Below are 14,878 nucleotides of genomic sequence, written 5' to 3' on the forward strand. Positions count from 1 at the left end.
CATACTTTATAGATGTCTGGCATTCAACTTGTAGAATTACTTTAAAGAATCCTTTGGAATTTGTTGTATTGTTTTGTTGCTGTACCGTTTTTTCCTGACAGATTAATTTGTCATTGTTTTCTACTTCTAGGAACTAGGCTCATCTAATTCAAAGGGAGTCTAATGAAAAGAAAATATTTTTCTTCTTTTCTAGCCTCTTCCAGTCATCCATCATTAATTTCTATGTCATCATTATTATTTGATAATTGAAACTATGTTGCTTTATTTTTAAACAGAACAACGATAAAAGCGAATTTCTATCAACAGCACCTAGTGGTATAAGGAAAAGATTAATAGGTATGTATTTCTTTTTAAACAAGAGTTTTTTGGGGCAACTGGCTAGCTCAGTCAGTTAAACATCCAGCTCTTGATTTTGGCTCAGGTCATGATCTCACGGTTTGTGAGTTCAAGCCCCGTATTGGTCTCTGCACTAAAGTTAAATATTTCAAAATCTCAAATCTGAGCTATTAGTGCAGAACCTGCTTGGGATTCTCATTTTCTCTCTCCCTCTCTCTCTGTCTCTCTCTCTCCCCCTCTTTCTCTCTCCTCCCCTCCCCCTCTTTCTCTCTCCCTCCCCACTTGCTTGTGTGGACACAGTCTCTCAAATAAACTTAAAAAAACAAAACAAAACTGAGTTTTTATAAAAAGAAGCACCTAAACGAGGAGCAGTAATAGTTAAGTATATAGGTTCTAGTCTTAGACTGCTTGCTTTTTATCTTCAGTCTGCCACTTAGAGACCTCTCTATGCTTGTTTTTTTCATTTGCAAAACAAGGACAATAATGGTACCAGCCCCATAGTTCTGAGAGTAATGGGAATAAAAGATGTCAAAAATACTTAGTATAGTGCTTGACTTTAATATGTGCTTAACAGGTGTTAGCTTTACTGTCTTTTTTTTTTTTTTTTTAAGTAAGCTCTGCACCCAACATGGGACTTGAACACCCCAAGATCAAGAGTCGCATGCTCTACTAACTGAGCCAGCCAGGCACCCTCCTATTAGTATCTGTTATTGTCACTACTTAACTTCTTTTCATGAAAAGATATGTTCATTTCTTCAAGTAAACTGTAGATTCCTTCAGGCCAAGAACTCTCTCTTATATTTTTAACTCCAACACTTAATACTTATGTCTTTTACATTATAGTCAATAGATATTAAGGTTAGTTAAAATGTCTCTCCAATAAAATAACACACCTTTTAGGGTTTTTTTGAGACAGTTTTGTAAGTGGTTTTATTGATTTGCTTAGAAATTTTATAATGAAACCAGTTTAAATATTCATAGTTGTACTGAATGCTATACAAAGCCAAGTAAACAGACATGGTCCTGCCTTCTAGGAAATTAAAAGTTATTTTAAGGGTGCTTAGGTGGCTCAGTCAGTTAAGCGTCCAACTCTTGATTTCAGTTCAGGTCATGATCTCACAGTTCGTGGGATTGAGCCCTTCATTGGGCTCTGTGCAGACAGTGGAGAGCTTGCTGGGAATTCTCTCTCCCTCCCTCCCTCCCTTTCTCTCTCTCTCTCTCTCTCTCTCTCTCTCTCTCAGAATAAATAAACTTAAGGAAAAGCAAAATTATTGTATCAACTCTGGGATGGAATGTGCCTATGTATTGATAGTTTTTATAGTAGCTACCATTTATTGAGTCAGGATGGCGTTTCCAGTGTAGGCAGCAACAGAAAATTCTATGATAATGGCTTAAGCCATAGACATTTAATTATCTCACATCATGAGAAGCCTAGGGATACACAGTTCCATGGTTGAGTTAACTCAACAGTGTCGTAAAAGACCCAGGTTCTGCCTGTCTTCTTGCTTTGCTACCAGCATTTTTCACCTTTTGGTTTGAATGCTTCATATTGCAAAATGGCTTCTATAGCTTTAAGCTATTGGTATAAATAAATGGCTTCCATAAGTGAGGGAAATCTTTCCCAGAAGCTTCTAGCAAATTTTCCCTCAAGTTTCATTGGTCAGAGGGTTACGTAGCCAATCCTAGATGCAAAAGAGGCGGGAAAACAAGTATCTGGCAAAGGAAAAGATAATTACCATGATTATTTATCCCTTAGGGTGAGACACATTGCCACATATTACAAAACTGTTCTGTTAGCAAGGAAGAAGGAAAGAGAATGATACTAGGTATGATTGGCATTTTCTGCCACAGTTCCTGGGTGTCAGGCATTGTTAGTTGCTTTATATACATTTCAATGTAGTCTTCACAGTGGTTCATTAAATTAGGCACTTTGAGCCTCATTTGATAAATGAGGGAACTAGTGCTCAGAAAACTTTATATAACTAGCTCTGGTGAAATCGTCAGCAAATCAGGACAAAACCAGAAGTGAAATTCTCTTATTTCAAAGTCCATGCTCTTTCCGTTACCCTTCAATGCCTCTCTTGTCAGACTGTCAAATTTTCCCAATTGCTTTTTTGCCCCACAGTTCCAAGGTCTCATTCTGACAGTGAAAGTGAATATTCTGCTTCCAACTCAGAAGATGATGAAGGAGTTGCACAAGAATATGAAGAGGACACTAATGAAGTCATATTGAGCCAAAAGATTCCATCTCAGAATAGAGTAGTTTCAGCTCCTGTTTGTAAAGGAACACCTTCTAAGAAAATGAAAAGAGATAAAACAGTAAGTGGAGACTTTAATCTTAAAGAAAAATTGTGCAGTATCTTAAAGATAAGCTACCCTAAGAAAAGAGATCCAAATGGGGGATTAATATATTTTTTTCCTTTACTTTTCTCTATTTTCTCAGTCTTTCACATAAGTGCCCGTATATATTTGTGTCTATTTCTGACCTTTCTGTTCTGGCCTGTCTGCATCCATATTCATGTATCAATGCCATGTGCTAAAGCTGACATCTCAATTCAGTTGTATAAAAAATGAGCTTTTAAATAAATTTTTTGATTGGATAACTGGAAGCAAGACTTCTCAGTGTATACCTTTTTATATAGTTTTGTTTTTGTAACATTGTTGATATGGTCAAGTCAGTTTAAGTAGTAAGTGAAGTGGCTGTGGGTCCATGTTGAGTTGTTTGGAAGAACATTGTAAGCACCATGACGTGAGGAAAGGCTAATTATCTGGTGTTTGGTGTAAAGAATCAGAGCAATGTAGGAAGCCTACTGCTTGAAAGGTTTTCCATCCCTTCTTACCACCGTGGAGGTTAGTCTAGCCCCAAGTTCGTGGAAGAAGTAGTAAGCCATTTTACTGGAATGGTAGGCAGCTCTTTTTTTTTTTTTACTCTGCTGTTGAGTTCTTCCTCATTTTCAGTTCCTTAGCTGTACTAATATTAACAGATTTGCTAGGACTGTGTGAGGCAAAATGAAGGTCCTGATCGTTAGCCACCTCCCCCCCCCCTTTTTAAGTCTAAATAGAAATTTTATGTTGGAACTTAGGAATCATTTTTGTGAAGACTACTTCAATGTAGTCATTTCTTTTAACTTTTATGATCCTAAGAGTTACTCAGTTTTACTACTAGAATTAAATAGAATTAAGTTTGCTTGGTCCTTAATCTGTATTATCGCTGCAAAAAGAAAATGCTGCCAAATATTTCACATATCTTATTCTGATATTACTGTCTAGTTTTGATATAAAATAAATATCTGAAACTAAGAATTGATTTTGCTCTATCCACTTTCAGAGTGATTTAGTAGAAGAATATTTTGAAGCTCATAGCAGTTCAAAAGTTTTAACCTCTGACAGAACACTACAGAAACTAAAGCGAGCTAAACTGGATCAGGTATGTTGCAAGAAAAGTTACTTCTACATTTTTTTTTTTTATTGTGAGCTAAAAAATATACTGCATAAGCAGCAAATGTGAAGAGTGAGTTTACACAAGCAGAATTATTATCCTGATAAAATGAAACACAAATTAATGTAACATAACTATTATATGTTTCATTATATGTAAATGGTTCAATAGATTTGAATTCTGTTTGATATACTATAATTACATTTTTTTCTCTACTTTATCATTTCTTCAGGATTTATGATAATCATCAGGGCCATAGTTTTTTTGTTATCCATTAGCATTAATCTCTGTTATTCTTTAACTCATATTCATTGAATTTCACACTGGTCACAAAATAAAGACCTTGACTGGACTCTTTTAGTTACAGACCTTTAGTTACAAAGAACAGAGGGAAGCTGCTTCTTGATATTACAGAAAACCTGTTCGGTACAGTAAGATAAAGTTACTATATACTATGGTTCTGGTATCTCATTTAATAAAAAAATACCAGTTTTTGAGGTATTTTGACTGAGGGTTTTGACTGGTATGTCCCTAACAGAGAAGACAGAACCCATCTGAGAAATGGGTAGATTTCTTTGAGTAGAAAGTGGGGTTGATAATCTGAATCAAGAAGAGATGATTGTCATTGGCTCAAAGAATATTGAGACTTTTGGGGCGCCTGGGTGGCTCAGTCGGTTGGGCATCTGACTTAAGCTCAGATCATGATCTCACGGTCTGTGAGTTCGAGCCCCGTGTGGGGCTCTGTGCTGACAGCTCAGAGCCTGGAGCCTGCTTCAGATTCTGTGTCTCTCTCTCTCTCTCTCTCTGCCCCTCCCCTGCTCATGCTGTGTCTCTGTCTCAAAAATAAATAAAAACATTTTTAAAAATAATAAAAAATGCTATCTTAAAAAAAAAAAGAATATTGAGACTTTTTGCAGTTTTCGAAGGTATACAGGGCTTTTCACAAGAGTTTTCAAGATACGGAAAAGAGGAGAATATAGAGTAAGCTGCCATGAGCTGGAAGACATGATGCTATGTGGTTGTTTTTGTCTTTGTCACCTGGTGTATTGGTATTGAGACTCAGATCAGAGACTGATGAAAACATATCAAGAAGCCAAGTTGTTCTAGGGAGGAGATGGCACTAACATCTACTTAGTGCATAGATTTCTGTATAAGCAACATGGGAGGATAAATGGGTCTAGAGTCAGAACAGGACTTCATAGGACTGAGAGGCAGAAAGACCTCTATTAAACACCTGTTACCAATAATGAGGGAGGGGAAGGTCTTTCAGTGATTGTGGACATAGCTAACCAATATAGTCTCAGTAGCATGTATCATTCAGCATTTATGTTTTCTTTCTCATGTCTGTGGGTCAGGTGGGGGTTGGCCGATCAAGGATTTGCTCCATATGTCTCTCTTCCTCATTGGACCAGCAGGCTAGCTGTGGCATGTTCTTCTCATGACGATGCCAGAGATGTAAGAAGTGGAAAAACACAAGACCTCTTATAGCCTAGGCTCAAAACTGACCCAGTGTCACTTCTGCCTTGTCCTAGTGGTCACAGCAAATCATGTGGCTGCAAAAAAAGTCAAAGAGCAGGGAACTAGGCTCCACCTCTTTAGTGGGAGGCAAAGTCACATGGCAGAGGGTGTGGATATAGGGAAATGGGAAGTATTGGCGCCAATAGCGTGATTCTCCACAGACACTAAAGTTTGAAATTAAAGTTTATAGATAACTTTCCGGAGTTCACATTCAAGTGTGAGTATGCTCTGATAATTTGCTATAATTGACCTCTGGAAATGATACCAGTGCTTCATCTGCTTTTTCAGAGCTCTAAACTTGAGAAGGAATGAGAGAAAATTTTTAAAACTACCCACTTACCAGTTACTTAGAACTTGTCCTGTTTCTCTTTAAGTGTGTGGATAAGTAAGACCTAAATAGACCCGAGTGCCTGGGATGTTAACTGCAATTCTAGCCTTTAGTATTAAAAGGATATTTTAGGGACACCTGGATGACTCAGTCAGTTGAGCATCTGACTTTGGCTCAGGTTGTGATCTCACAGCTTGAGAGTTCGAGCCCTGCGTGGGCTCTCTGTGCTGACAGCTCTGAGCCTGGAGCCTGCTTTGGATTCTGTGTCTCCTTCTCTCTCTGCCCATCCCCCCCTCCCTCTCTCAAAAAAAAAAAAAAAAAAAGACATTTTTAAATGTCTGGTTTAAAAATAAATAAATAAAAGAATATTTTACCTAAAGGGTAGAATCACGGAAACACGGTAGTGCCAGGGTAAAATGCATATACAGGTTTTTGCTAGGGTTTTCATTCTAAAAAGTGAGCTGTATTTGATTCACCAGCATGAATTTCCAAGTTTTGGGTACAGGGCAGTGTACCTTCCTCAGCTGATTTACATTATTGTTTAAAAAACTTTGCCATACTGGGGCACCTGGCTGGCTCAGTGGAGCATGTGACTCTTGATCTCGGAATTGTGACTTTGAGCCCCACGTTGGGTGTGGAGCTTACTTAAAAGTAAAATCTTGGGGTGCCTGGGTGGCTCAGTCGGTTAAGCGTCCGACTTCGGCTCAGGTCATGATCTCACGGTCCGTGAGTTCGAGCCCCACGTCAGGCTCTGTGCTGACAGCTCAGAGCCTGGAGCCTGCTTCGGATTCTGTGTCTCCCTCTCTCTCTGCCCCTCCCCCATTCATGCTCTGTCTCTCTCTGTCTCAAAAATAAACAAACATTAAAAAAAATTTTTTTTTTAAAAAAATAAATAAAATCTTTTTTTTTTTTTAAGTTTTTATTTATTTTTGAGAGAGAGACAGAGCATGAATGGGGGAGGGGCAGAGAGAGAGGGAGACACAGAATCCGAAGCAGGCTCCAGGCTCTGAGCTGTCAGCACAGAGCCTGACGTGGGGCTCGAACTCATGGACCGCGAGATCATGACCTGAGCCGAAGTCGGACGCTTAACTGACTGAGCCACCCAGGCACCCCAAAAATAAAATCTTAAAAAAAAAAACTTTGCCATACTTACCAAAGATGGATTTGTTAGAAGTAGCTTTGATACTTAGAGGAGCAGTGATACAAGTTTATTTTATTAGTGATAATGGTGAATTATAAAGAAACTTTAATGTTTTCTGAGAATTCATATTGTTACCTTAAGCTTTCACATTTCTTCAAATTCATAGGTTTTAAAAAGTCTGTCTGGATTTGTTGTCAAACCTGGGAGGCAGGTTTAATCATCTTATGGTAATGATCTTTTTAGAAATTAAAGCCTTATATTTGGAATTTATAATCATAGATATGGTTCTAGACAAAAAGTTTTAAGAAAACAAATACTTAAACCGTAAATAGTATGTGTATTCAGTTGATGCACTCATTACCAAGCCTGGTTAAAGTAATATTTCCACTAATGGCCTCTTCTAATGTCTACCTCTAAGGAAATATTTTTAGTTTCTGTTGATTTTGATGTATGTGGTTTGAAAGTGATTTTCTTCCCTCTTTTTTTTTAAAGCAAACTTTGCGTAACTTACTGAGCAAGGTTTCTCCTTCCTTTTCTGCTGAACTTAAACAACTCAATCAACAGTATGAACAATTATTTCATAAATGGATGTTGCAGTTACGGTAAGTACTATTATTTACATGTCTGTGTGTTAAAATCAAAGCAATCTAACATTTAATTTTCTTTTTGCAATCAACTTGATATATTTTTACATATAAAATTATGAAAAAAATAGGTGTTTTCCTAATTTGATGACTCAGATGTAGAAATGTCATATTGTATGACTCATCTCAGAAAATCTAGTTTTCAAGAAATGTGTCTAAGTTTATCATATATGAAAGCCATTGGTAAAATAGCCTTTATTAGAGTTGTTATTACTTGTAAAAATATTGAAAAATCTAATCTGTCAAGACTGATAAGATATATCAATTAGATTTTTTTCTTTGTTTTTAAGAGAGAGCGCAGGGGAGGGTTAGAGAGAGAAAGAGAGAATCTTAAGCAGGCTCCACGTTCCATGTGGAGCCCCCATGTGGGGCTCAGTCCCATATCCCTGGGATCATGACCTGAACTGAAATCAAGATTCGGACACTTAACCACCTGAGCCACGCAGGTGCCCCTCAGTTAGATTTTAATCCAGTTTTCCACAGCAAAGTTTCTAAAAAGAATATATATATATTTTAATCTTATTCTGTATTCATGTGCTATAGATCTTCAGGTTTTTATCTGTCCTATAAATACCATTTTACCATTTTAAAATTATTTCCTTGAATATTTTTTGAATTTTACCATTTTTCAGATACCTCAGGTTAAATTTCAAATTCCCATTAAAACAATTAGAACAATGATTAAAATGAAAACTTTTTTTTTTTTACTATAATTACTTTTACACTTTTATTAAAAAGGATCTTAGTATAAGGAAGTGCTTAAAATGTATGGTATTGTACATGTATACTCACAGTTACATAGTCATAGGGATAAATAAGAAGTCAGGTCCACCAAGCAGTAAAACTAGAAATTGACACAATTTTCCTCAGTTGATCCTGGCTTTCTTTTGCCAGTAATACATCAAAGGGTTATGCCTATCTTCATTGCTAGGACCTCAGCTTCTCCTAATAACTTTTTATAGATCTGTTCATTATAAATTTGTAAAGTAGCTCTTCACTCTGATCCCATCCCGCAGCATCCACCAGTTCCTCCTTCCAGTATGTCAACTCTGATAACTTGTTTGACTTTGCTTCCCAGCCTATACCTCATTCAACTACTTAACAGAATTGTCGACTCTCTGAATTCCCTTACTTTTTTTTCTGGTGCTGCTACCTTGCACCATCTATCTCTACTTTGGGGGTTATTGCTTTTCTTCTATCCTAGGCTCCCCTGCATTGCTACAGAGCATCACATAAATACTGTTTCTGATACACTTCTATAAACAATCATGGAGTTGAGTTTTAGCTTGACCCCTAGGTGCTTGGTGTTCTAATCTTCTCATTCACTCTCTGGGCTTTGGTTGCTTTTTGCATGTGAATAACTCCCATGATTTCTCCAGGCCAGCCCAGATCTCACTCCTCAGCAGCATATACAGGTACATCAGTGTATATTGGAGGGTTTCCATGTTGATGTCCTGTAAATAATTCAATATATATAAAATTTAACTCCTCTTAAACCCCTCATTGCCACCTGCCCCTGCAGCCTGGCACAGTGAAAGTCACTTCATCCACATAGTTGCCTAGGCCAAAAAAAAACAAGTTATTTTGAAATATTCCCTTTCTCTCACCTTCTACATCTAATCACTCTCCAAATCCTATTGATTTGACATGTAAAGCTCTTGATAACTTCTGTTTTTCTCCATAACACCTAATTCAAGCTCATCATCTTTGGCAGTTTTCCCCTTCTTCTGTGAATTCGCCCTATTCAGCCAGGGTGAAAATATCATGCTACTTTCCTACTTAAAACCTTTCAGTTAACACCTGACTAGTTACTGTTAAATGGTCATTGTCCTTTAAATAAAATCTAATGTCTTAGTTGACTTAACAAGACCTTTGTGATTTGGCCTCTGCTTACTTTTCCTATTTAATCTATTAAAACTCAGCTTCAGCCTGTACAATTGTTTAGTGCCTTGTGCCTCCTGTTGTTCTCCCTTGCCTCCAGCCATCCATCACCTGAAAGGTAATAAGAGCTGGAGAGAAAGTTACTGATGCCGGACCCGTAAGTTTGGTGTACAGATAATAATAAAATTGCGCTTTTACCTTGTATAAGTTGAGAATCAATGTAGTTCTTTAGTCATCCTAGTTCTTTCTGTATTTTTTATAAACTTAAACTAGTTAATTCTAAAAAATTAAGTAAGAGGTACTGAACTTTAATTTCATGAATGCTATCTTTCCTAACAGCCTGGGGTTCAACATTGTGCTTTTTGGTTTGGGTTCTAAAAGAGATTTACTAGAAAGGTTTCGAACCACTGTGCTGCAAGATTCCATTCATGTTGTCATCAATGGCTTCTTTCCTGGAATAAGTGTGAAATCAGTAAGTTTCAAAAATGTTAAAAGGAGCAACATTATATCCCCTGCCATTTGATACCCATACCATTTACATTCTGGAACATTCAAATTTTTTTAGCCTTGACACTAGTAGGATTGCATAATGCTTAAGATCATGTGTTGGGACTCAGGGTTCTAGCTTTGAAACCTCATCTCTGAATTTCCTACTTTGTAACTGATAAATATAATAAATCTTAGAGAAATGTTGGTTTTGTTTACCAAATACCAACAACAGTACTTTTGTGAAGGACAGGATTATGGAAGACTTTGATATTATTATTGCTTTTATGTCACTTTGGTACTCTAATAAGTAATAGTTTGTAGTTTTATAATGTATCATAGGTCAGTTTTAGTTCAAATGCTTGTGTCCTTTCATCATTTGAAAACAAAAACCTTTTGGTTCTAGATATTAATAATGCAGTATTCCTTTTGAAAAGTGTCTTTAATGTGTGTATCCCATTTCCTTTGATAAATATATAGTTTTCGAATGTTTCCCGTTTTGTTGGAGGGGGGTTATTTTTGCTACCCTCTTATCTTTATGTCTTTGGTATTTTTCCATGTTTCATTTTTGCCATAACTTAATGCCAAAAATGAATTTGATATACTTAAGTACCAGAAGGATTTTTTAAGTGGTTTTTTTAGACTTGATAGGAAATCTAAATTCATTTTTAACTTATAAGAAAAGATTGATTTGCTAGTTGTATTTATCCTATATGATAGAATAAGTAGTAATTGATGTACCTCTTGCACTTTTATGATATAGATCCTGAATTCTATAACAGAAGAAGTCCTCGATCATATGGGTACTTTCCGCAGTGTACTGGATCAGCTAGACTGGATAGTAAACAAATTTAAAGAAGGTAACATGAAGTAGATGCTCTAGTTTTAGGGTAAAGCTAAGCATACACTTATACTTATTCACGTACAGATAGGAGGTCCCCAATTTAAAATGGATTGACTTACCACTTTTGATGTTATGATGGTGCAAAACCAATACACATTCAGTAGAAAACCATACTTGAAATTTTGCATTTTTAATCTTTTCCTGGGCTAGGGGTATGTGGTGCTGCACTCCCTTGTGATGCTGGGCAGTGGCAGCAAGCCACAGCTCCCCGTCAGCCACATGACCATGAAAGTAAATAACTGATATAACCATTCTGTACCCGTACAACCATTGTTTTTCACTTTCGGTACAGTATTCAATAAATTACATAGGATATTCAACACTTTATTATAAAATAGACTTTGTTTTAGATGATTTTACCCAACTGTAGGCTGTTCTGAGCACATCAACAAGAATGAAATCTTACCATTTGCATTGACATGGATGGAGCCAGCTAAGCAAAATATTTTGCTAAGCAAAATAAGTCAATCAGAGAAAGACAAATACCATACGATTTCCTTCCTATGTGGAATTTAAGAAACAAAACAGATGAACATATGGGAAGGTGGGGGGGGGGAAGAGAAGAGAGGAAAACAAACCACAAGAGACTCTTAACAACAGAGAACAAACTGAGGGTTGATGGAGGGAGGTGGGTGGGGAACAGTCTAGATGGGTGATGGGTATTAAGGAGGGCACTTGTGATGAGCACTAGGTGTTGTATGTAAGTGATGATGAATCACTGAATTCTCCTGAAACCAACACTGTACTGTATGTTAACTAAAATTTAAATTAAAAAAACTAAAAAGGTGGGCTAGGCTAAGCTATGATGTTCAGTTGAGTGTATTAAAAGTATTTTTGACTTCAATTTAGAATGGGTTTATTGGGATGTATGCCCATCTGAGACTGAGGAAGCTCTGTATTATTCTGTACAGGGGATTATTTCAATAACAACACTTCTCTCAATGATGATTTAGATTTCTCAGAAGTAATTTGCCCTTTCTTTTTCCATCAACTTTTTTGTGAACTTCACTTACCTAACAGGAAAGAATTACCCCAAACACCTTGAATTTGTATAACCAAAAGCCTATTATTTCAGAATAGTTTTCAGGTTTTACTTGGCCTGTGTGAAGTGCCCCCAGTTGATACGTGCATCTTTGGTGTTTTTATATTGTTTAATATTTTTATAAAACACTTTTCTTCTTTATTCTCAGTAAATATTACTGCATTTGAATAATTTCATATACTAAAATCTGCAGAATGGAAAAAAAGCATTTTTTTTTTTTAAATAGGCTACATGCCCAACACAGAGCTCAGTGTGGGGCTTGTACTCATGACAGTGAAACCAAGACCTGAGCTGAAATCAAGAGCCGGACACTTAACTGACTGAGCTACCAATGCACCCCTAAAAGCATTTTTTTGTTATTCTTTTGGTGTGAGTGTTTTGGCTATGTGAGCATTTCAGAAAACTAAAAACAAAATTATTTAGGGTCCAACAATTGTCACTTAGTTACTACTTAATAAAAAGGAGTAACTTAAAAAAAAATAAAAGGAGTAACTTAATCTGATAGAGAATTTTAGTATTGTTATAAATTGTTTAAAATAGGTGCCTGAGTCATTTTTCATGTATATATTCATTTATGTAATGCATATTTGGTTATTTATATAAAATATATTTGGGGGCGCCTGGGTGGCTCAGTCGGTTAAGCATCCGACTTCAGCTCAGGTCACGATCTCGCAGTCCGCGAGTTCGAGCCCCGCGTCGGGCTCTGGACTGATGGCTCAGAGCCTGGAGTCTGCTTCCGATTCTGTGACTCCCTCTCTCTCTGCTCCTCCCCCGTTCATGCTCTGTCTCTCTGTCTCAAAAATAAATTAAAAAATAAATAAAATAAAATAAAATAAAATAAAATAAAATAAAATAAATTTGTAATTATATAAACTATAATTAAATAAAAGTTTTCACATATGGGTATATAATTTGAATATATGTAACTAATTACATAGTTCATAAATATAGTGTAATGCATATGATGTAAACATATAATTTTATATAATTATAAAATAGAATTATATGTCTATATAGAATTTAAACACTATTGATTATGGTGGCTTCTAGAATTTAAGGAACCTTGGACTTTCAAAATGTTCTCAGAATCTTTGTTGCTATAGTCTCTCTTGTCCCTGTAGCCCCAGTGGGAGAGAAATTTACTTACTCTAGTAGGCTTATTGTCCATTATAAATGCTAAATGTCTCATTTCTTACCAACTCCTGAGAGACTTACCAGTGGCTTTTAAACATATATAGGACTTCTTCCATCATAAGAAAAGGTTCACCTGATTCTGCTGCCCTTCCACACTGTTTTATTTTCTTGTTTCAGTGATTTCAGAGTTTTTGAAGACATGTCATGCCTTTTTACCTATTTCCTCAGTTTCTTGCTTCTGTGCTACATGAAATATATGCTTGATTACCTGTGTAATTTTCTTACTAAACACAGTTGACCTTGGCTCATCCTTTATCTTGATCTCTGCAGTAATTAATGGTGTTAACAGCTCCATCCTCCAAATTCTTCCTTCATTAACCTTTATGATACTATTTACTTCTCTGACTTTCCTGATGCCTTGAGCAATATCCTAAATTTCACTCCCTCCCCTTTTTTTGTCTTCTTTGGCTTTTATGATAATCAGGGTTTTCTATCTTGCCTCTTAATGCCTGGTAAGAACTCTGTGTGTGTGTGTGTGTGTGTGTGTGTGTGTGTGTGTGCGCGCGCGCGCGCGCGTGCACCAGCTCTACTTCTACCTTGCAATGCAACATGCACAGATTTACCTCCAACCCAATATGCATCTTGCACTATTTCCTGTACCTGATTAAAACTGCTTTCTTTATGATGTGATTTGAGCACTAACCATTCCAGTTAAGTGTCTAACCACCCAGTCCCCACTGATTTTCAACCAATTTCCTTAAAACTTTAATAATATGTTGCCTATTTTTGAGAGACTGCTATCTTCTCAAATATATTACATACTGCTATGCAGTAGTTACCCTTGTCCTATACTACTTTGATACTTTTTAATTTACAGGCATTTTGTGTTGTAAGGACTTTACAAATACTCCTTGTAAATAATAATTGAGTTGTCTTTCCTTTTAGATTCTTCTTTAGAACTCTTCCTTCTCATCCACAATTTGGATAGCCAAATGTTGAGAGGAGACAAAAGCCAGCAAATTATTGGACAGTTGTCATCTTTACGTAATATATACCTTATAGCATCTATTGATCACCTCAATGCTCCTCTCAGTAAGTTTTCCCTTCTCTTTCTTGAGATACCAGTCTTAAAAAATTTTTTACTATTGTAAATCAACATTTTTATTGTTTTTTCAGTACACTTTTTTTGTTGCATGCTTAAAGACATGGGTTGCTAAAAATAAAAGTGTCCTCAATCTGATTTAGAGCATAATTCTTGGAAATAAAATTCAGATTCTAAAGGGGGTATTCATTTCATGAAGGAGGAGAGGCCCAACTATTATATTGGTCTTTTTCTACTCTTTGTAAGTACTGCAACATTGATTTTATGCATTTAATTCAGAGACTTTGTGATGATCCTATAGAAAAAAAAATGTTTAAAACACAAAAAGAACAGTGTTATTAAATTTTTTCAAAAGAATGCCTTGGTGTAGCACTAATATATTTTACTTGTATTCAGCATACAAATAAAGATTCAGATATAGATGTTGACTGACAATGAAATTAGATTGTGAGGTACTGATTTGGATGGAAAAATGGCAAAAATGAAAATTTTTAGGATTCATTTATTTCAATGCTTTCTCATTCTTTCCACTTCCTAGAGTGGAATCTAGTAACATGACAGTATGACAATAATTAATAACTCTTGTTTTCTTTAATCACATGCCGTAGTGTGGGATCATGCAAAGCAGAGTCTTTATAACTGGCTCTGGTATGAAACTACTACATATAGTCCTTATACTGAAGAAACTTCCTATGAGAATTCTCTTCTGGTTAAACAATCTGGATCATTACCACTGAGTTCTCTAACTCATGTCTTACGAAGCCTTACCCCTAATGCAAGGTAAGAATTAAAACTACAGTTTCTTTTTAAAAACTCCATACATTTTAAGACATGCAGTAGTAGGTTTTAATGGTAATAATAAAGTCTCTACTTAGTTTGAAGGATTAAGAGAAATAGTAAAAACTAGTTGGCAGTACTGGGTT

The 14,878-nt window shown here is 36.1% G+C and overlaps 1 protein-coding gene across 2 annotated transcripts in view; it reads left to right on the forward strand.

Annotated features, from left to right (window-relative positions):
- Window positions 1–14,878, forward strand: part of ORC2 (origin recognition complex subunit 2) — a 44,430-nt gene that overhangs the window by 20,882 nt on the left and 8,670 nt on the right. For both annotated transcript variants that reach the window (XM_047084312.1, XM_047084311.1), the window contains 8 exons: window positions 276–336; window positions 2,462–2,655; window positions 3,665–3,763; window positions 7,255–7,364; window positions 9,627–9,759; window positions 10,537–10,633; window positions 13,799–13,945; window positions 14,564–14,735. In XM_047084312.1, coding sequence (XP_046940268.1) covers window positions 276–336; window positions 2,462–2,655; window positions 3,665–3,763; window positions 7,255–7,364; window positions 9,627–9,759; window positions 10,537–10,633; window positions 13,799–13,945; window positions 14,564–14,735 — 1,013 coding nt within the window. The remainder of the gene's footprint in view (window positions 1–275; window positions 337–2,461; window positions 2,656–3,664; window positions 3,764–7,254; window positions 7,365–9,626; window positions 9,760–10,536; window positions 10,634–13,798; window positions 13,946–14,563; window positions 14,736–14,878) is intronic.

Source organism: Lynx rufus, unplaced genomic scaffold (genome assembly GCF_022079265.1).
Source record: "Lynx rufus isolate CCGP_SWC_20201006 ecotype Redwood Valley unplaced genomic scaffold, mLynRuf1.p SCAF_2, whole genome shotgun sequence".
Classification (NCBI taxonomy): domain Eukaryota; kingdom Metazoa; phylum Chordata; class Mammalia; order Carnivora; family Felidae; genus Lynx; species Lynx rufus.